Below are 20907 nucleotides of genomic sequence, written 5' to 3'. Positions count from 1 at the left end.
TATAATTGGCCTTGTAAATCTTGCCAATATGGTGGGACAACTGCCCGTTAGTCCACAATTTGACTTGTTTCGGGGATTTTTCTGGAAAGAGAGAACAGAATACACCCAGTCGCTCCTAAGGAAATAGCTCTTACTTTAAGAACATATATATAATAATGTAAGGGAAACATATTTGACAACCTTTTATCCACAATGAAAAACAAGACTACTGACTGAAGCTGACTTAGCTGCTTGACCTGTTGCACTAATATGCAGGATCTTACATTTCAGTAACGTTCCTCTACAATAAAACTGAAAATTGGACAAGAAGCAGCAACAAAACAGCTGGAACAGACCACAAAAACATGCAGGCCAGCATGCTGACGTTTCTAAAAAGGTAAGACAACGTTAATGTAGCATCATCATAACAACTGTAACATCAACGTTATTTCCAGCTAGCATTAGCAATGCTTTCCGCTGGCTATCTTTCAGTAGGAATGGTGTAGGCAGTAGGCGATTTGAGGGGGGTGCCGTCCCCCTTGTTGACCTGCTCAAAAGGTGCTCTGTGCTTTGTCCAGTGCCGCTTCACATTGTCGCTTTTAATAATCGCCCCGGCCTCGGAACATATGAGACTGGCTTTGAACTGCCTGTGGGAAGACTGAACATGTACGAGTCTGTCCATTCTAGATTAAAAGCTCTGTCTTCGCTGTCTACTTTTCTCTTTTTAGAGCACGCCATGTGAAATTACATCTCGTCTCAAGTGTGTGTGTGTGTGTGTGTGTCTCTCACTCATTGACTCGAGTCGCAATGCTTATCGGAATGCACAGATTTGATTGGCTGAGTAGCATCATGTGAGATGATTTACAACACATGCAAGTGGTCTGTGAGGTTCCTGGGCCGCTAAGCCAACGCCGTAAAGGCTGGAAAAGCTGCGTTGGTTTAAATAGAAACATTAAAATGTTTCAATAATTTATTGATATTCTCCAGAGCAGACGTGGGGGGAAGAGAAAGTGCAGCAGCAGCATGACGGAGGCCGGGTCAGAAATGAACAGAACTTGGAGCAAAAGTGCCCTTGAATGCGTGTTAACTTTTTCAAATAAAACAAATCTTTGTGCCACAAATTGAGAGTTTATTTGACAAAATAATGTAATTCTACATTATTTCAGAGTTTGGTAAATGCCCCTAAAAATCAGTTCAAGAGGAAAAAATAGGCTACCTTCTGAAAAAAAAAGACAATTTTGGGCCATCCACCTTGTTAAAAATGAACAAATCGCCTACTGGGTGTAGGATTAATGTATGATGTCAACCATCTAAATCTTCCTCTAAATGTTTGCTAAAGGAATATTAGTGCATTAAAAGATAGTTTCCCCGGACAGTGTTTCCTTTTAAGAGTTTTAAGACAGACAGGCTGGACCGTGTATGGTCAAAGTGCTATATTGTGGCCACATTGTTCCACAGATAGTCAGTGGTAGTGTCTATAATGTGAATTCAAGGATATTAAATGTTCATCTGCAATTGTAGTGGTCCCAGTAATATTTGTTCTTAAAATGTACTGCTAGTAGAATATCACATGTCATGGTTAAGCCATGGTTATAAATGCAGTTGCAAGAGCAATTCTTTGCACTCATATATGAAGATGTTTGAGCTGAAAGAGAACTTATTCTAATTATCTATTAACTCCCCCTGCTCTTTCATTCGTTTCTATTGAGAGCTGTGTTCTCTCCTACGCTGCTCTCTGCTGGACTGTTACAGTGCATAACCATCGTCTCCACTTCTCACAGCAGCAGGTTTTATGTTGTTTTCCACTTTCATTCCCTCATGGTGAATATCAGGTCTCTGTGCCATCTGTGTGCATATGATACTGTGCCATTGCGCTGTGATGCATTGGCGAGGTATGGACTGGTTATGGATTTCTCTTGAAGTGAGTGTGTGTTTGTGGGTGTTACAGGACGGGCCCAGTGGGGCATGGACCACATGGTGCTTCGCCCTTAACCCACGAGGCCTATTTTAGGGAACAAGTGAGTTTGATTTCATGGATATTTTGTAAGTGTTTGATGTTTTTTCCTTTGGTGAGACAAGGCTGCAGCCAGAATAGTTTGGTGGAGGTCAAGAAACATCATCACTACCACTATGATGCATCCTCTACTGTACATCTTCCTTCCCAACTGTATACTGTCATGTCAGTACATTATATTCCAATGTCACGAAGATTTAATCGCCTCTAACGTTTTGAAACCAGTTCTGTTCAGTCTGTGATTTGCTGATTTTTAACAGGGAGGTGGCCCAGTGGGAGCACCCCGCAACTGCAAGTTCCTACTTGTCACTTTGATCATGAAGGTGACACTACTCTATAGAGTATGTAGGCTACAATATAGTATAGAATTGAGTATTTATAGTATATAGGCTAGAGAATATTATAGATCCAAGACGAAACTGACAGAAGGGTGGGACTGAGAGAAAAAGGCGCAATCACAAATCCGTCTGCTGCTTCAGCGCCACGGATTCATCAGTACACGGCACAGTCAGGCTGCTGGTACTTCAGAGCCGCGGTCACAGATGCTAACTTGCACAAACCTCAGTCAGATAAAGGATCGCTGAGTCAGGCAGACCGGACTAACATGTTCAACTAAACAACCCCTCTGCCCTGCACTCTCTCTGCTACCAGGGGATGGGACTCATGTTGTTCCTATTACTCCCTAATTACATTATTTTTGATGTCTCCTGACATCTCCTTTTATTAAGACCACTATGTGTAGAATGTCTATGTGACCATAGTATCTCTCAAGTACGTCTTAAGTTTTTATTTAGCAAAAAATGAAATGAGACAATCTTGATACAAATGGGTGCAGTGTATGTGTTGCTTTCAGTCCATCCGCTCTCAGTGGGGGTAGCAGTGTGCATTCCTGGCTGCCACTTGGTTTTTATGCTGCTAGGGGTCGCCAACATCAGACATTTTCAAATCCTATCTATAGTAAAGCTGCACTAATCCAAAATATTATTTTAACAACGGCTCTTGTGACTTTGTGTAATGTGAAACGTGTCCCTCATACTGCTGAACCCACAGAGCCTAAAGGAGAGCGAATATTGGACTTCACTAAAAACAGATATCAAAAAGACATAACTTGTAGGCCATATGCATCAGAACACAGAGAAAAAAGATATATAAGAAATACAGTATAGGTTCATTTAGAGGCTAAGTAATAAAACATGAAAAAAGTCACAATATCATAATAATAATAAAATAATAGAAGAAATAAAACAGGTGATAGTCGGTATTGGACGTCCATAGTGTCGCCTCAGTAAATGACTTGTGAAAGTCCTAGTGTGCAATGTGCTGCTACAGTGTTGCAGTGTTGTTGCAGTGTGAGCGGGGCCTGTCTGTGTCACAACACACAGCATGAAGCGGTGTGTGTTTAATCACCACTAATTCTTTTCCTTCGGCAGCCTACAGCCTAACGAGCTGCTCTCCCGGCGTCAGTAACGGAATCACTTCTCACATGAGGCAGAACTTGTAGGCCTAGTGCTTTACTTTCTCCTAACGAGCCATAGCCCTGCTGAGCCCACCTCCTGCAGCTGCTCCAGCTCCAGCCTCAGCGCCTCCTGCTCGGCCTCCAGGTCGGCGTACTGCTGCTTCAGGCTCTGGTTCTCCTCCAGAACCACCAGCCCGCACTCCGCTGCCCGGATCTTCTCGCGGTTGGCCTCCGCCAGCTCCCGGGTCAGGCGCTCCACCTCGGCCCGGCACTGCTCCACCGTGTCCCCGCATCCTGCTCCACCCGCAGCCATCGCCGCTCCCTCCCTCCCTCTGCCCTCTCCTCCCTGCGTCGGATGAGCAGAGCGCCCCGCCGGAGGGAGAAACAGCACCGCCTCTCCGAGGAGTCACACCGATGCTTCAGATCTCATGTAGCCTAAAAAGAACAATAAACATCCGTAAATGTTTTCAAAGCGCCGCCATCATCGCCAGAGAAAGTCATCTGCTGCCATGTGATGGTCTAAATGATGCAGCTTCTCGTCTTCCGCTGCCCGCATCCCTTTCCCCTCCCTCTGTTTTTCTGCTTATTCACCGGCAGCAGGACGCCATCTCTGCCCGCAGCCGCGAAGCAAGGCAGTCTGGCCGCCGTGTGGCGTCCCGCCGCAGGCGCACACGGCTCGGATCCCCGGCGGCAGCACAGCCCTGCCTCGCAGAAGGAGATCAGGCTGGAACCTGCACACACACGGCTGCCCTCGGGTTTACAGCTACTGCAATAATCAGTTCAGCGGCATGTTTGAAAGTTTGGGTTGATAATAAATTATATTGTCAGTTTATACTTTTGTCCTATATGAAAGATCCTGTATAGATACAGACGAACAAGAACATTCCATGTGCTACATGCACTCAAACAGAGAAAAGGAGAGCTCCCCTTCCATTAGTTAATATCACTGATAGGTGTGTGTTGGTAACCAGTGTTCAGTTTGAAATAAGCTTTATACCTGTCTACCTTGAAAGTATCCTTCAAGACAACATTACTGTATAATCCTATCCTGAAGAAAAAGACATATTTGCAGAATATTTTGAGAGAAATGTCTCAGGTGTGAGATAATGAAGCTAATGCACACTAACAACCGGGCCGCTGGCTGAAACCCTGCGTGCAGCACGTTTCCTGGACCTCCGTGGAAAAGGTCATGAGGTCCAACTGGCTGGAAAACTCAAGTGAAGCGGAGACGGCCCCTCGGAGACGGCCCCTCGGAGATGGCCCCTCGGAGGGCTGAGGGTGCGAGCCAGCTGCGGTGTTCACGCAGAGGTGTAACAAAGTACATGCATGGTCGGGGGCAGTAGTGTGCGCAGTGCTCCTGTTGCCTGGTTGGCAGAAATCTCATTGACGGCTTGATATTTTACTGAAAATAAACTCAGAACTCATTGCGGTTAAATGTACCTGGATTGTTGTGCGGCTTCATGTGTGATTTGATTATTCCCAACAGCTTCTGGAAACACATGGGAGGAGACATCAGAAGCCCGCAGCAGTAACAGTCCTGAGTGGCATGACGGCCGCCGCAGACGGACAGGTATTCTTCAGAAACTGAAGCTGACTGAGAGGCGTTCCACTGCACCTTTCCTGTCAGGAGGTCGGGAATGTTCGAGTTCCGAGTTGTCTGGAACGCAGCATCACACCGCGGCGGATGTTATTGGCGTGGTGAAACTACAGCGTTCCGAAGATGGACTACAAAAAGCGCATCTTGTTCCGCGCTGTGCGTCCCGTGCGGCTGGAATGGAGACCGAGCGGGAGTCCTCGCGGCCGGATGGTGCGCGAGATTCAGGGCGTTCACTCATTTGATAGGCCAGGATAACTAATATCGAATAGTTTTTAACAACAATTTACAAAATTGCAATCTGAAAAGTAACCAATAACTAAACTAAGCACGACATGGAAACACTCAAGTAAAGCACGAGTACCTCAAAACTGCGCTGAAGTACTTGAGCAGGTGAATATGAGCACGTTCATGACGTACACTATGACGTTATTTGATAGCATATTACTAGTCTATGTGAGACGTTGACCAATCATTTGGTAGCACGTGGGGACTTCAGCCGGTCACTTTAGACAACAGTACTGGGGAAGGACCACACAGGCCATTTCCACATATAATTAATAAGGCAAGGAATTCACGCTCTACGCAGCTAAATAATATATCTCACACTTTGTTTGGATACAAGAGAGGCTATTTCATGTCAAAATGAAAAGAACAAGACAAAGAGATCTTTATAAGCATTTATTTATTTGTCTTCTAACGTTTCCCTGGTAGGCTACAGATCCTGTGCTTGCATAATGTTACACTTTTAAAGACCATTCTAGCCTACTGGCTTTTATTTTGATATATTTACTTTTACTTCCGGCTCACCTGTCTTTCCTTCATCTTTCTTCAAAAGGAACGTGCTAAAACCCAAATTGGACCGTTATTTGAATTTGGTTTTTCGTTTTTCGTTTTTTGATTCTGACAACAAAAAATGAAAAACGGCTCTGTTATTTTCGTTTTGCCGTTTTTGGTTTAAAACGAAAAAAACAAACTGTCAGGACGTACCCAAATGCATAACTGTCTCTGGCATTTTTCACAGACAAAGACAGTCATGAGAAGTTATGAAACAGTCACTGTGTTTTTCAAATCAAAACAAACTTTGGAAAATTAACATTTTGAAATAAAAACTGCTGGAATTAAATACAAATGTATTATTGTGGAAAGAATGAACTATTTCACAATTTCACTGTAATATTATGTATCGTGTTATATTTATACATATGGTTATTTATCTCATAATGTCTTCTTTATTTATTTATTTTTAAACTGAACAATGGTTATCCAGCCATTCTGTTGTCAGTTTGAAGAGGCGACGCTTTTATTGTGAAAATATTACACCGGAAGTATTATCTTTGTTGTGGCTAGCGGAGCACCGGCTATATCATCTCTACAATAGTTATGCTGCGTTGCACGTTGCTAGTTAGTTGCAATGTTGTAGCTATTAGCACGATAGCCATTCCTTCGCTGGGAGGGAGACCCGACGTTTAGTTTGACAAACTTACGGAGTTAATTCTCACCCATTCATAGTCCAACCAGCAGCCAACTGCTGGGCAACGGAAATTACTTAACTTACTCTATATTAACTAGTTTGTTGTCCTGTCAGTCTCTTTGCTCGCTAGCCTACCCAGCTAGCTAGCCACTAGCGTTCTTCCGTCTTCTTCCATAGTGCGAACCGTCTCCTACCCGGCTGGAGGACCATGGCGATGAGACAGACTCCGCTCACCTGCTCCGGTCACACCCGGCCTGTGGTGGACCTGGCCTTCAGTGGAATCACTCCCTATGGCTACTTTCTCATCAGCGCCTGCAAAGGTGAGGCCAATGGCCAGTTTATTACGCAAATACGGTTGAAGTCGAAAAAGGTCTTAACGTTTAACGTTAGATATTCGAAGTGGTTCCAAGTAGTAGCGTTATAGTCAAATTCAGGCTGCTAGCTGAATACTTGACTCTGCATCCTGTCTGCTTTGTAAAACACAGCTGCCCCTTAAATGTCCATGTGTCTGCTGGCTTCACGTTAATAGTTAACGTTACGCTCACTTCTACAGGCTTCTTTTGACCACAGTTATAAATATTGTAAAATTGGTCATTTAAACCCTTGAATTAAAACGTGTTCTCAGAAGAACGTGTCTTCCCGAAAGCTGCCGTTAGAAGGCTAAATCAGATGTTATCAAGGTGAGGCAGTCTGGGGCTTGTCTAATCGACACACGTTGACAGCAGTGTCACAGGTTGTATCGCAGCTGTCACCTACTGGTACAGTGTCCTAACATGTAACCTTTGTTTTTCTTTTGTCAGATGGCAAGCCCATGTTGCGCCAGGGAGACACAGGGGACTGGATAGGAACGTTTCTGGGTCACAAAGGCGCTGTCTGGGGAGCCACTCTGAACACAGACGCCACCAAGGCAGCCACCGCAGCAGCTGATTTCACAGCGTGAGTAGAGAGTCCAGTCCTGTGTGGGGCTTACAGACTCACGCCTAGCTGTGTGTCTTGAGGCAAGATGTCTAAAGTAATCCGGTCATCTGAGGTGCTCTAAAACCTCAGTTTACATGTGATGTGGTCAGTAATCTAATGTCTACCCAAAGCCCTCCAAAAACTGTTGTTTGAAGGATATTTGATGATGCTGTGTTCCTTCTAGTTGTGCAGATTATACATATCTTTGATCAATGAATGTCAGTTCTAACAAATTAACTGGTGAACTTGTTGCAAACCAATAAATATGTGAGCATTAGAAGAGGGAATATTCTCCTGACCCCAGGGCTTGTATCATCAAGCTAGGTCAGTGGGTTAGCCAGCTGTTTTTGAGCTTGACTCGGGTTTTTCAGCATCACAAGGCTGGTTCACTTTTAACTGGGGTATATCACCATGGTAACCTGTGCTCCACAGCTAACCTGCTCTGAAGCATCAAAAGGCTTAAACAGCCCTTCTACTGACCAATCAGCTCACTGATCTTTCCTCTAGGATCCTTACATGCAGCGAGTTCACACTAAAGTGACAAGTAATAAAGAGGAATCGAGACATTTTTATATATCAGTTTAATCACTTTGCCTACCGTGATAATTATGTCAGAGATCGAAGACACGCTTTTTTCCACTCTGTTTAAAACAGGACTTCTAACAAATGGAGGGAATATAATTTACCATACTCACAGACTAATGAATATCGAATGTACTTGCATTGTACATTGTAATTGCACCTAATTTCCTGTTCGTATTAATTTATTTTCTATAGACGGGCAATTTGCAGCCTGTGCATACAACTGAGTATCAATTCTAAATATACAGCCACCTTCCTCTTGGTAGAATTGATCAAAAGATGACAAAACTCATGCAAAGTAGGAAAATAATGATATGAAGAGTGTTGACAGTTCTCCCACAGGCTGCATCACTGATGGATTTTAAAACTTTTTGCAATTGAATGTTTGTCTCCATGGCTTAATTAATGTGCATCGTTGGCACCATCCCCACTTCCTGGATCTTCTTACTGAGCTTTTTTAAATCGCTGAACAAATCCTGCTTTCAAACACATTATATGCAAAGATAAATATTAGAACTGAGGTTGCATAAAGTGTTAGCGATTAAAAGATGACCTCTGTGCTTTTCAGAAAGGTGTGGGATGCAGTGAGTGGAGACGAGGTCCTCACACTGGCACACAAACACATCGTCAAGACTGTCAGCTTTACTCAGGTCAGTGTAGTTTCAGGATATGGATGAGCTATTCAGTTAACATGTTTATGAATCTCATCGTTTCTGTATATATCCTGTGTGCATTTATGTGGCTGTGATGATATTATGGAGATATTTCTGAAACTGCTATTGTCTCTCAATATACTTCTGCCTCTCCTCTCAGGACAGCAACTGTCTGCTGACTGGAGGAAACGACAAGCTGCTGCGCATCTATGATCTCAGCAACCCTGAAGCAGGTAAGAGAATGTGTCAAAGAGGAAACTTGCTCATGCAAAGATACGTGAGGGTACATGAAGAATTGGATTTATTTTGGGGGTTACAGTATGCTTTTGGGTTTCTTCATTTCCTGTAAATCCTACACTGGTCAGTGCACCGCCCCCTTCTGGAGACAGATGCCATTTAAAGTCAGTGGCATGTGAAAGTCTTTGTAGCTCAGTGAATCATGTCCAACCCGGACATTTGTGTTGTATCATTTGTGTCTTCTAATGGAGTCGACTGTTGCATCTTTGTGTCCTATAGCACCTCAGGAGATTGCAGGTCACACCTCAGCCATAAAAAAAGCCTTGTGGTGTAACAACGACAAGCAGATCCTCTCTGCTTCCGAGGACAAAACCATACGGTCAGTGAGGCTGCTTGTTTGTGTGTCAGTGCCCAGATCATGTGTGTCAAACTTCAACTCGTCGTCCTGACTGTGACTTGGCTCTATGCTGCCACAGAGACAAGTCGACTGTCTAACAAGTCACTTCTCTGACAGCAGACACACCAGAGAACTTTTGGATGTTGTAGCCTGTGTGTGTGTGTGTGTCCAGGCTGTGGGACAGGAGCTCCATGGAGGAGGTGAAGACGTTGACGTTCAACACGTCAGTCAGCAGCATGGAGTATGTGGCTGATGGAGAGATTCTTGTGATCACATATGGAAAGACAATCGCTTTCTACGACGCTCAGAGGTATGCTGCACGCGTCCTGCTAACTAACATGTCCACAATAAGGTTGATACCAGAATTTTAAACTTCGATACAATACTAGTATAAAAAAACAATACTCAGTACCTCTTTCGATACCACGGCAAAAAGTCCTAGGCACACAAAATGGGATACGTTTTTTTTAAATGAACAATCTGCCCACAGTGCTGGTACAGAAAAAACAGTGTGGCTGAATGAATAGAACGTAGACATACTTGTACTAGGCTGCTGCCTCGAGGCATTTGTTCATAACATTTTAACAAGAAAGATATGTCAGCGAACACACATGTTCTTCATGACCAGCTATGTCGAAATGACAAATGATCACAAAGAAGGTTGTAGGAGACAGAAAGTTGTTAACATTGCTGTTACATGGGTGGGAGAAAAAATTGATTGACATAAGATTTCCGATTCTTATCTTCTATGATTCTGAATTAATTCACAAATTTGATACAGTCAATGTTTGTATGTTGTTAATAAAGTTATATTTACAGAACGAAATAGACACAACTCAACCACGTGAGCACCCGGACAGTGTACAGATCACACATACATTTTGTAGTCCATCTTTAAAAAAGGCTCTGAGCTCCAGCACTAACAGATAAGCCAGCCAACCAACACACTGCAGCACTTAACAGAAATTCCAGACAACTCTTGTCTGGTGAATAAAATAACTCAACTCGTAGTCTGTTTCATTTCAAACGTATTTACAGCATGTACAGCTTTTTGGACAATAATGGGTTTCACTCATACTACACAGCGGAGCGCTCCGCTTTTCTTTCTTTTTCCCTCCTTACTCCAGAACACAGACCAACTTGCCAGGTATGTTTTCTATTGCAATTCAGTGGAATAAGGAGAGTGAATGGCGTTGCACACAGTGCACTGGAGTAAGACCCTAAACATAGTGCCCCACTCTCTATTTATTTAGTCGAGAATTGGTTTTGAATCAAGAACTGATTCTGAATCGAATTGCGAAGAATCAGAATCAGAATTGAATTAAATTGATTCGCACCCCTAATGGAAACATTCAGCCGAGTCTGTAATGGTTGACAGTCACAGTAAAGCTGTTTTTCCCATCCACTCTACAACACTGGGCTTTATTTAAGTTCAACATTAGAATGATTTTTACCATTCCAGCCTGGACCTGATCAAGACAGTGGAGGCCCCGGCTCCCATCAACTCGGCCTCCCTCCACCCAGAGAAGGACTTCTTTGTTGCCGGTGGAGACGACTTCAAGCTCTACAAATTTGACTACAGCACCAAGGAAGAGCTGGGTGAGGAGCAGAGAGAATTATTTTTTTTGTACAGGATGTCTAAATGTTAAGTGGTTTCCCGTCATAGTAGCTGGGAGAAACTACAGCAAAAAAATCACTTTTACCACTCCGTCTAATGCTGTTGTTTTCCCTCCTGTCTGCAGAATCCTATAAGGGTCACTTTGGTCCAGTGCACTGTGTTCGCTTCAGTCCGGATGGTGAGCTGTATGCCAGCGGCTCTGAGGACGGCACGCTCCGACTGTGGCAGACGGCTGTGGGGAAAACCTACGGCCTGTGGAAGTGTGTCCTTCCTGGTAACACTACAACTTTGGGCACTCATTTATGTAGTCACTGCTAGTCACAGTCCTGTTATCTTTTCAGCAAATGGCAGCCACCATTGCTAAATGCTGAAGCCAAGGTTTAAATGCAGATCCACAAAATACTGAGCACCTGTATGTCAGTGAGAAACCTCTGACATTCTTTTCTCTGGAGAATACAAGTCAAGTGTTTTCCACAGGAAGTTATAATCTCAATATCTGATTGCACTTCTTCTGTCTGTCATGTCAACTACTGAGAGTGTTTCATTAAGTAGATATTAAAGTTGTACTCTAGAGTAGGGATGCCCCGATCACGTTCTTTTGCCGCCGATACCGATCGCTGATAGTCTGAGCCGTATACCGATGGTTTTTTTTTGTTTTGTTATAGCAGCTGGTGCAGCAGCATTACAGGTCAGTTTGACTGCTTTGTAGTATTGGGATCTCCTCCAGGGGGCAGCGTAACCGAGGCATGCCTGAGCAGCCACATGCGCAGCGCCTGGCCAGGAGGCGGGGACACACCACACACACGTACAGTTGTTACTCTCAGCCGCGTGCACGGGAGTGTTTAACCACAGGTGTGTAGTACTAGTTTGCCTTCAGGGCTTACTGCCAGAAATGATTTTATTAGCGAGGTTTTTTGGAAGTAAACGACTAGATAAATGAGACTTTGAGTTATACTGCACGAGTTGTGTGAGAGTTTTTAAACTGATGTCTTTATATAGTTTTGCTATTTAAAAAACAGGTCTCCATAGCGTGTTTTGGATTCATTCTACGTTCGCATGGAGGCATTGGCGTTCAAGGAAAAAAATAATAAATGGAATTCCACTCAACATGGGGTGAGTAATTGATATACAAATAATTTTGGGGGTGAAGTGTTCCATTAGATTAGTTAGCATCAGAGGTGTAGTGCTATTTGCTTAAGTACCAGAGCACACCTATGACGCGCGTGCATACGAGCACGGTTAAGTTGTAGCTTGTTTCGAAGGTTATGTGACCGCTGTTCCTACGGTGGCAAGTTTCCATACATTCGTCCACTGTAACTGACCACACGATCAAATGTTAGACTGACTTTATGAATAGTTTCATCATGTTGAGAGTATTACGCAGCAGTCCGTCTAACATCTAGCGAAGTACCATTAGGCGATACCATGGCTGTAGCAGGTTGTTAGTGTGGCATTAAGCAGTATAGGCGAATGGGCACAAGTAGTTTTGAATGATTGATTTTCATTTACTTAGTTGTGCCGAGCAAATGAAGTCACAATCGAAACATCCATTCTGAGGAAAAGTTGCAGTGCATGCAGAGGTCAGGCTCACCTATCAGGTTAGGCCATGAAAACAGAGCTAAGCTAGCTCTCATTTCCAGCAGGCGTTGTGGACGCAGCCTGGAAGTACTGTTCCTTTGCAAACGCATCACAAATAAAGAAACCGTCAGAGGAGTGAATGATGAAAGAAAGGATGTTTTGCCGCCTTTTCATCTTTACTAGTTAACGTTAGCAAGCTAAAGGCTACCGGCAGCTACCGGTAACGTTTAAGGTGGAATGTGTTACTCAATGCATGAGTTGACATTGTGAATCAATCAAAACACCTTAAATATCAGTAGGACAACTTTGACCATACCATTTGTTTTTATTGGCTCTCTTGCATGACAGCTTCAGTGATGAATGGATCTTCAAGCGCTTAAAAAATGCATATGAATTTCAGCCGGATTACACAAACTGCGAATATCCTAGTGGAGAAAAAAGTGGCGGCACGTCGTTCTGGTGCGCTCTGGCAGCACTACACCTGTGGTTAGCCTGCGACAATGACACCAACTCATCTGAGAATCGGCTCAAGTTTTTTGGATCATCGATCGGTTTTCACGATTGGCGACTAGAAAGCATTAAACCTGATCGCATGTTTTAGTGAATATCAGCCGATCGATCTGGGCATCCCTACTCTGGAGAGTTGGTATCGCGCTTCCATAAAGTTGGAGGATGTGCCACAGACAGATTTGAAAAATGATCCAAATCGAAGGAGCAGAGGCCAAGATACCCTGACTTGCTGGATACTATTTTTCCATTATTTCCCATAATGCAACTCGATAGCGTCTTCTAGTTAGAACCTCCCTGCATGGTAAACACCCATGCCTTTCAAACTCCACATCTCCAGGCTTTCTCTTACAAATGTGTAGTCTCCAAGCCCAAGTAGAGATAACCCCAATGACATCACTATGACCTCATCAGGGTTTGTTTCTTTCTTGAGACTTGACAAAGCAAAATCGGTGGAGTGCCCCTTTTTACGTGATGTCAGTTTTGTCAGCTGTCCGTGCACTGACGTCTGTATGGACGACCATGGCCGCATTTGCCTACATGCGCTGACTGCACGTGTGGAACGTGTATGCAGACATCTTTCAAGTTTTTGCATTCAACCTGGTTGGTTTCCACATGTTTATCTCCCCTCAGCTCCCCTTCATCTGCCTACATGTAGATTCTCTGGTTCCAAACTGATAAAGTTGTGAGCAGTAAAGCAAAACTCCAAGCTTAAAACCATGGGCAGCAGCTGCTTCAGGCTGCTTTGCTTGATTCTTAAATGAGTAGTTTTGTGCGCCAGCAATGTTGTGACATATCTAGGTATGAGTATGATTTTTCTAATTCTTCCTCCTCTTTGTCTTGCGTTACTCCTTAGAGGACCTGGGGGCAGAGAACTCTGAGCAGCTGTACACCTCGACCCCTGAGATCAAAGCCTGAGGAGAAAGCAGTGTTGTTTGAAAACAGGATGAGAAGAGAGAAGGAAGAAGGAAAGGAGACGAGCGGAGGGGTGTTCCAGCATTCTATCAGGCCCCAGCAAGGAGCAGAGTCCAGAGCATCTCCATCCATCAGGAACTGATGTGGATATTATGACTGCCCTGTCTGTCATAGATCAACCCATGACACACTTACACACATACACACTAATTTTATGCAGTCACATGGACAGTATGGGCTACAGAGTAAAGCAGTAGAGTTGTGAGTGTTGGCTCATCGCTGCCTGCTTTCTCTCTGACCAGCCCAGTTCTGTCTGTCTGCTTAAAATAAAAATACAAATTTCAGTTAATTGTTACAAGAATATTAAAGGTAGTTTGTGCTAAAGTTAAGGCGCTTTCATTTTTTCAGAAACATTGCTTTTGAGTATTTGCTGCTGTTGTACTGATTGAGTAAAGTTAAATGTCCATATAAAAGAAAATGTTGTTTTGTGACAAAGTGGAAAGGGAAGAAATGTCACTGGGTTTTTTTCCATTTTGGTTTCTGTCTTCATTTGTGTCCAGTGATAAAATAAACGCTTTCACTTTTATTTTTAAGTAATGCAAAAAGAGCAAACTGGGTTTGGTGCTTTCTTCACCTGTGCCAAATGGGGATGAATAGGGTCGCGTGGTTATTTAATATTGCAAATTTGTGACGTACAAACAGAAGCATTTATTTCACTTACACACTAAGCAATAACACAAACTATATAACAGCGCAATACGAATACAACATTTAAAGTTAGAACGCCATCATAAACATGCTGTCTCTCCATAGAACGTGCTATAAAAACCGGTTGATTGAACTGTGTCACAAACTCGTGACGTGCGGGTCATTTTCAATAGTTGCATGTTTCTTCTACCAATGAGGAATGGCTCTGTGACAGCATCTGACCAATAGGAGTTGGTCTGTACAGGCAGTCACTTCCGGCCGGGTCATCCCCATGAGTAGCAGCAGCCTGGTGCAGATTTCACCCAAGGCAGCCGCTCACCAAGGACCAGTTTCATTTCCACATTCTTCTTAGTGGAGGAGGAAGCGAGAGCAACGACAGCAAGTCATTCATTTTCTTTTTTTCGTTCCTTCTTTTTTCTTTGAAACACACTTCTTACTTCCGTACCTAATTTTTGCGAATTAACGCTAAATCCAGTAAGAGGCGCTGGTTAGCCGTTCCGCTCAGACCAACCCTCCCCTGTGTTTATTCCAGTTTCCCCCTCGGTGTTAGCTAGCTAACTTACCCAGGCGACGGTAACGCGCTCCCTCCATCCGCACGCCGACATGCCGGAGTACCTGGACGACCCGTCTGTGCTCACTAAGGACAAGCTGAAGAGCGAGCTGCTGGCCCACAACGTGGAGCTTCCCAGCGGCAACCCGACCAAAGACGTGTATGTGCAGCTTTATCTGAATAACCTGACCGTTCAGAACAACAAACATGTCACGGCCACGACTCTGGACGCCTTCTCCAGCGACGAGGAGCTGCCGCCGCCCGTGGTCTCCAGCAGAAGTCGCTCCTCCGGCAGAGTGAGTTTGGTTATTTGTTTTTGGAATTAACTTTTTAGCTTCTGCAAAAGAAATCCCAGTTATATTTGCATTAGCGTACACAGACAGCGCACGGAAGCGCGGTGGTCCAAGTTTCGGCAACGTAACTTAAAAGTGGTGAATTAGTTTTCTTTGAAGTACCATTCTGTGATTGATGCTCAGGTCCCTCAAATATAAATACTGCAACTAACCATTTATCCAGTGATTACTCTTTTGATTAATCGATTACTTGTAAAGTAGTGTATAAATGTCTAAAATAATAATAAATGGCCATCAGAAGGTAGCACATACTTCAAACTACTTTAAAACTTTTGACCAACAAGCAGTAAACCTCAATGAATCAACAGTTCTTTTCAGAATAAAACCTGCTTCTGCTTTGACCACAGACTCCCTTCTTCCACAGGGTTTTTTTGCCAGGGGTTCCCACCCAAAAAAGTCCTATTGTTGCTTTCCATACCACTGCCGAGAATCGAAACACATGCTTTCAGTTGCCACTATTCATTTTATCCTCAAGGACATTATTTTAAAATTGGACCGTCAATCATTTTGCTAGGGGACCCATTCTATTCTCCTCGAGACCCCCAGTTTGGAAATTCATTGCTTTAAACAAAAGCCTCATGAATGAATCTGTGGTCAAACCCTGATCACTTCAGGCCCACAAACCACATTCGCACATTTCAGCTCTCACTCCCCCAAAAGAAGTTTCCTGCTTTACTTCAGAGTGTCTTCACTAGAAAAAACACTTCACAAAACTACAGCAACCTTGGAATTCCCTACTGATCGAAACAGGTTGCTTTCAGTTGTATCTGAAGCGCAGACCGGGTGGGGTTTCTCTCCTCAGACAGTTAAGTAGTTGCTCTTTGACACGATCATTTAATCAGGGTGTGCTTTGAGAGCATTTTGAGTGGACGAATAGTTGCTGCTTTACCTGATACATGAAATGAAATCACACCCAGACACAGAAACGGTTAAAGCGCAGATAAAGAAGCTGATAGGTGTTTGAATGAAGGACGTTTCTGTTGGAGAGGAGTGCTGAGATTGGACATAGCGTCTCAGTTTCCCAGCATTCCTCTGTTTTAATAATAATAATCCCCCACCAGCCAGTGACGGCCTGCATACTTCAGAACCCTCAAACAGGAGCAGCTCAAAGACTTTCCTCTGAAGCCGGACTTGTAAAGCCTGCTGACTTCCAGAAGTCGGTTGTACATGGTATTTACATGTTGAGCTGTCTCGTATCAAGGCCTGTCCCAATAATTATGTTAACGGGCTATCACGCCATGTATAAGATATGTAATTATCGCCTGTCACCATATCGACTTATCATATGATATATGGACATGACCTGGATCATTTTTGCCGTCCTTGATATTGCCCATTGTGTTAACGTGTGTTTTTTTACATAAGAATGTCACCAACATGATGCCAGAGTAAACAGTTAAGGAATGCCGAATGTTTCTGCCTACTGCAGTGCACTTTTGGTTAACAGGGCCTGAGTCCGTTTAAATGATTGCTTTGGTTGTGGGATTTTATTTTTTATTTAGGACTTCTTTTTTTTTTTCACAGCCCAATTCCAGTGTCTGAATGTTGTTAAGAATTCTAAGTTAATTGAAAGGGTGTACTTGCATTATTATGCTTATAATTATATCAGTGGCATAAAGTGGTCTTAATGACAATGTCATTCATCGCAATTCTTTCTGGGACAACATATCGTCCAACGAAAGCAGTTATCGTGACAGGCCTACTCGTATCATTTCAGACCTGTGCAGAGGGTTTTAATCCAGTTACACTGGAGAGAGAAATTTGGGTGGCAGTTTTCGTTAATAAAATTTAAGAAAAGACAGCAGTTGGTCATCACAGGTTACCAGGACCCCAATGTTGGTGCTTGGTATACACCCTCAATACTTGCACCGGCCCAAATGTGTCTTTAGCACAAAGTTTAAAAACTGTCATGAAACATTTGAGAACTTTGTCTCTTTTGTTAAATAAAGGTAATTTTTTTTTTTTTAAATGGCAATTGGTCGTCACAGGTTATCAGAATCATTTGCTTACTGCATGTTGCTGATTTTGTGACAACAGTCAAATGGATAAAAGTAAAAAATAAATAAAGTCCTCACATTTGTACACTTGTAACACGCGTGCGTGTGATCTTTTTGCTTAACATGAAATCGTGTGCAGTTTTTTCTGCACTTGGGCAGTATTAAGTCACCTGATGGATCAGCTGTTAGAAACATGTTTGGAAAGTCAAGAGTTTAAATTTTTGGTCATTTTTAGTTGATTTCTCTTAGATGATTTATTTTAATCTCTATATTGTCTTTTTCTTTTATTTCTATAATTTATTGTTTGTTTATTCGTTTAAAGCATACTTTTAATTACGTTTTAATTTAGTTATTTAACTTGTACTCGTTGTTTTCTTTAATTTCTCATTTATTTAGACTTTTGCATTGTGCTTCTGGGCTTCTCTGTGATGGCCTCGATGATGGAAGTTGGATATGCTGTCACGCCACGCTGTGTGGTGTTCATGTGCGGTGTGTGTTACCTGTTCTGTGTGCAGTGTCTGTCTGGATTTGGACTGGTCGGAGTGACAGCTGTGAGCAAAACAAAGGTGGTGACTGAGGACTGACATGGCAAACATGTGCATGTTTGTCTCATTCATTCCCTACTGCGTGTAATTTAGAAAAACAAGTGTGCGCAGGTGTTACGCTGCATACTTCATACATCTGCGAAGACTTCCATTCATGTCTCTTCTTCTCTGAACTCACGGTTTGGTTGTGGTTTTCTTTACAGCTCCGGGGTCAGGGAAAGGTCGCCTGACTGTGTTCGGAGCTGCAGCTCTCTGTGTGCTGTGAGGTGTGGACGGTGAAAATGGCCGATCTGTCATGAGTTTTCAGATGCTGAATAAATGCTGACGGGAACAGGGGGGGGATTGTTTATTGTTAGCACCACGAGCCAGACGAGTCTCACCAGTTGATCAGGCAGTGGTGTGTGTGTGTGTGTGTGTGTGTGGAAAGTATGTGCTGTGATGGAGAGATAATGTTAAGGTGTAGTAAGAAGAATGCTGGGAGGTGGCGGACTGACTCTGAAGGCGTTTAAACAAGAAGTTTCACCCAGGTTTACTGTTGCTTTACCATGACTGTAACATGATGTGAAATAAGAATCCAAATAACAAAGTGCTGGTTTTAACAGGTTCAGTTCTAGTCAGTCGCACACTAAATACGTTCCAATGTAACCTCAGTTAATGCCACAGATCAAAACAACGCAAAGAGTTTCAGTTTTTATTTGTTACAATAATGTAAAACAGTTCCTCATTAACAAATGAACTACAAAGCTGTCCAATGAAAAGGTTGTTCACTCAGTCACACATTCATGAAGCTCTTGTGTATTATTGGTCATAGAGGCTGCCATGTAGATGTCTTCATGGGGCCAGAATTTTAGACCTGATCTAAAACGGACCAATGGAAAACCTGCCCAAACTTGGAGTTCATACCTTTTTTAATTTTAATTTAAAAAAAAAAAAAAAACAAAGACCTGAGCTGAAGTGTTGATATTGCTGCTTGGATTTGTTTGAAATAGGTTATCTGTAAGCCATTTCATCAACTGCTTTAAATGTTTCACAATACATACATTCATTCATTTATTTCTGTTATTTTAGACAGTTTTCACTCTGTTTATAGTGTATTAGAGACAGAGTCCGCAGGTGACCCGAGGAAATGAGAAATGTGTTGGCTCTGACCGGACCCAAACAGAGAGACCAGCAACACAGACAGCAGCATGATGCCCCACCAATTAAAGGTGCTATTGATAACACTGATAGCATCCAGCCACTAGGTGACGCCCCCCCATTCCATTCCAGTGGTTGCCAGTTCGTTGCACAACCTGCACATTTCATGGTCGAGTGGAGTGAGACTCAGACTCAGTCACGTCAAGTGATCAATCTTTCGTGATAAAGTAACAAATTCATTTAGCAACATAGGTTTAGGTGACTTTGTGCGGTGGTGTTTCATGTAACGTTATCTGTGGTAATCTTAGGATATGGCTAGCTAACTCTTTTCCCCCCATCAGTTAATAATTACAGGAGCCCTATATTGCAACACTTACCTTAAAATGACATTTCAATCATCCTTACGCTATAAGACATTAGGTAAACATTTAGATTTGAATCCAATCAAAGGGAGAAAGGATGACGAGTATTTTCAGATTTTTATATTAACGTGAGTAGCATAGCTGTTGAGCGCTAACCAGTGACAACGCATTAGTTAAGGTTGTAAGGACTATGACTGTCGGTAGTTGTTGTTTATTTTGTTTGAATATGCAGAACTGTAATTATGGGCTATTGTTTTTCGGACGATTAAGCTAAGATAGCCAATATGTGCTAACGTCTATGTCCATTTTTTCCACACTAACTATACCACGTGATACCAATGTTGTTATACTATTGGCTCATGAGCCTTGTTAGAAGCAGGAACCAAACGTCAGACTTCTCACACAGAGATAAACAAAACATTCATTTTGGACCCGTCAACATTTTTAAAATGATTAATTCACAATCTTCTTTTTTTTTTTTTTTTTTTTTTTTTTTTTTTTTAAGGAAAAGTGATACTGTTATTCCACACCTTTCTAAAAGCTCTGTGGATGTAATATTTGTTAAAAAATATTCATCTAAATAAAAACGTTATCAATATAACCATTTAACGAGCAGCCGCAATTGAAAAGAGCAGCAATACATGACATTTGTCCTGCACCTCACAGTGCAACGGTTGGGTGATTCATCGGATTGTCAATCAACAGAAAATTTATCGGCAACTATTTTTGCCGAGCTAGGGGTGTGACTATATTTAATAGTTAGATATTAAAATGTGATGACATTTCTCGTTGAGCTGAAAAGTTGTCTTGCGGAGTAGAAGCCCATCCAGCTGCAGCCAGCATGACGTCGGAGTCTGACGATATTAGCATTGAAGATGCCCCCACCCCTTTTAAATCGCTTGTGTGGCAGCATTTTGGGTAGCCAGTGGAAATAATAAATGGCGACAGACAAGACACCAACAATATGTAAGCATATTCACTGCAGCTGATATCAGGCCATTTTCCGTAGTTCATGCATGCACAGTGTAGCGTAATCGTGCTATAGAGAGTTCGTCTTGGCCCTGAGATACCACGCTGACACCAGGGTTGCAGTGTATGTTCTTTATTTTTGGTTGTTCTTGCTTTCTTTTCTGTCTCTTCTTCCGTCCGCTCTCCAACCGCCTCTCTTCCTCCTCCCTGTCCAGCATGCTACTATATTTAAGGAGAGAGTAATTAGTTCACCGGGTTCAGCTGTGCCAATTATCTCTCCTTGATGCTGCTCACCTGAGCAACTCCCCCACCTCTCCCTCTGCAG

The 20907-nt window shown here is 42.9% G+C and overlaps 3 protein-coding genes across 16 annotated transcripts in view; 2 read left to right on the top strand and 1 right to left on the bottom strand.

The window, feature by feature from the left end:
• The window catches only part of LOC122871189 (protein bicaudal D homolog 1-like), a 93755-nt gene extending 87908 nt beyond the window's left edge, over positions 1 to 5847 (bottom strand). For 5 of the 8 annotated variants that reach the window (XM_044185976.1, XM_044185975.1, XM_044185974.1 and 2 more), the window contains exon 1: positions 3544 to 5847. In XM_044185976.1, the coding sequence (XP_044041911.1) occupies positions 3544 to 3762 (219 nt within the window). In that variant the 5' untranslated portion in view covers positions 3763 to 5847. The remainder of the gene's footprint in view (positions 1 to 3543) is intronic. The other 3 variants (XM_044185971.1, XM_044185970.1, XM_044185973.1) reach the window with 3 other exon arrangements.
• Positions 5848 to 6375: 528 nt separating this feature from the next.
• Positions 6376 to 14589, top strand: LOC122871195 (serine/threonine kinase receptor associated protein). Of its 2 annotated transcripts, none has more exons than XM_044185991.1 (9): positions 6376 to 6837; positions 7318 to 7453; positions 8625 to 8706; positions 8870 to 8942; positions 9226 to 9325; positions 9516 to 9653; positions 10806 to 10942; positions 11086 to 11221; positions 13903 to 14589. In XM_044185991.1, the coding sequence occupies exons 1-9, from the start codon at positions 6726 to 6728 to the stop codon at positions 13925 to 13927; spliced, it is 939 nt and encodes a 312-aa protein (XP_044041926.1). In that variant the 5' UTR covers positions 6376 to 6725; the 3' UTR covers positions 13928 to 14589. The 2 variants fall into 2 exon arrangements, with proteins under 2 accessions (XP_044041926.1, XP_044041925.1); XM_044185990.1 differs by having other exon boundaries at positions 11086 to 11235.
• Positions 14590 to 14872: 283 nt separating this feature from the next.
• Positions 14873 to 20907, top strand: part of tmpoa (thymopoietin a) — a 41586-nt gene continuing 35551 nt past the window's right edge. For 2 of the 6 annotated variants that reach the window (XM_044185981.1, XM_044185977.1), the window contains exon 1: positions 14879 to 15515. In XM_044185981.1, the coding sequence (XP_044041916.1) occupies positions 15273 to 15515 (243 nt within the window). In that variant the 5' untranslated portion in view covers positions 14879 to 15272. Of the gene's footprint in view, positions 15516 to 20907 lie in introns of all 6 variants that reach the window. The other 4 variants (XM_044185983.1, XM_044185980.1, XM_044185979.1 and 1 more) reach the window with 3 other exon arrangements.

Source organism: Siniperca chuatsi, linkage group LG23 (genome assembly GCF_020085105.1).
Source record: "Siniperca chuatsi isolate FFG_IHB_CAS linkage group LG23, ASM2008510v1, whole genome shotgun sequence".
NCBI lineage: Eukaryota > Metazoa > Chordata > Actinopteri > Centrarchiformes > Sinipercidae > Siniperca > Siniperca chuatsi.
This window is presented reverse-complemented; position numbering and strand designations above follow the sequence as displayed.

Coding starts and splice junctions, on each gene's coding strand:
- LOC122871195 (XM_044185990.1), top strand. CDS start 6,726: ATGGCGATGAGACAGACTCCGCTCACCTGCTCCGGTCACACCCGGCCT. Junction 6,838..7,317: donor TCTCATCAGCGCCTGCAAAG/GTGAGGCCAATG, acceptor TTCTTTTGTCAG/ATGGCAAGCCCATGTTGCGC. Junction 11,236..13,902: donor GTGGAAGTGTGTCCTTCCTG/GTAACACTACAA, acceptor GTTACTCCTTAG/AGGACCTGGGGGCAGAGAAC.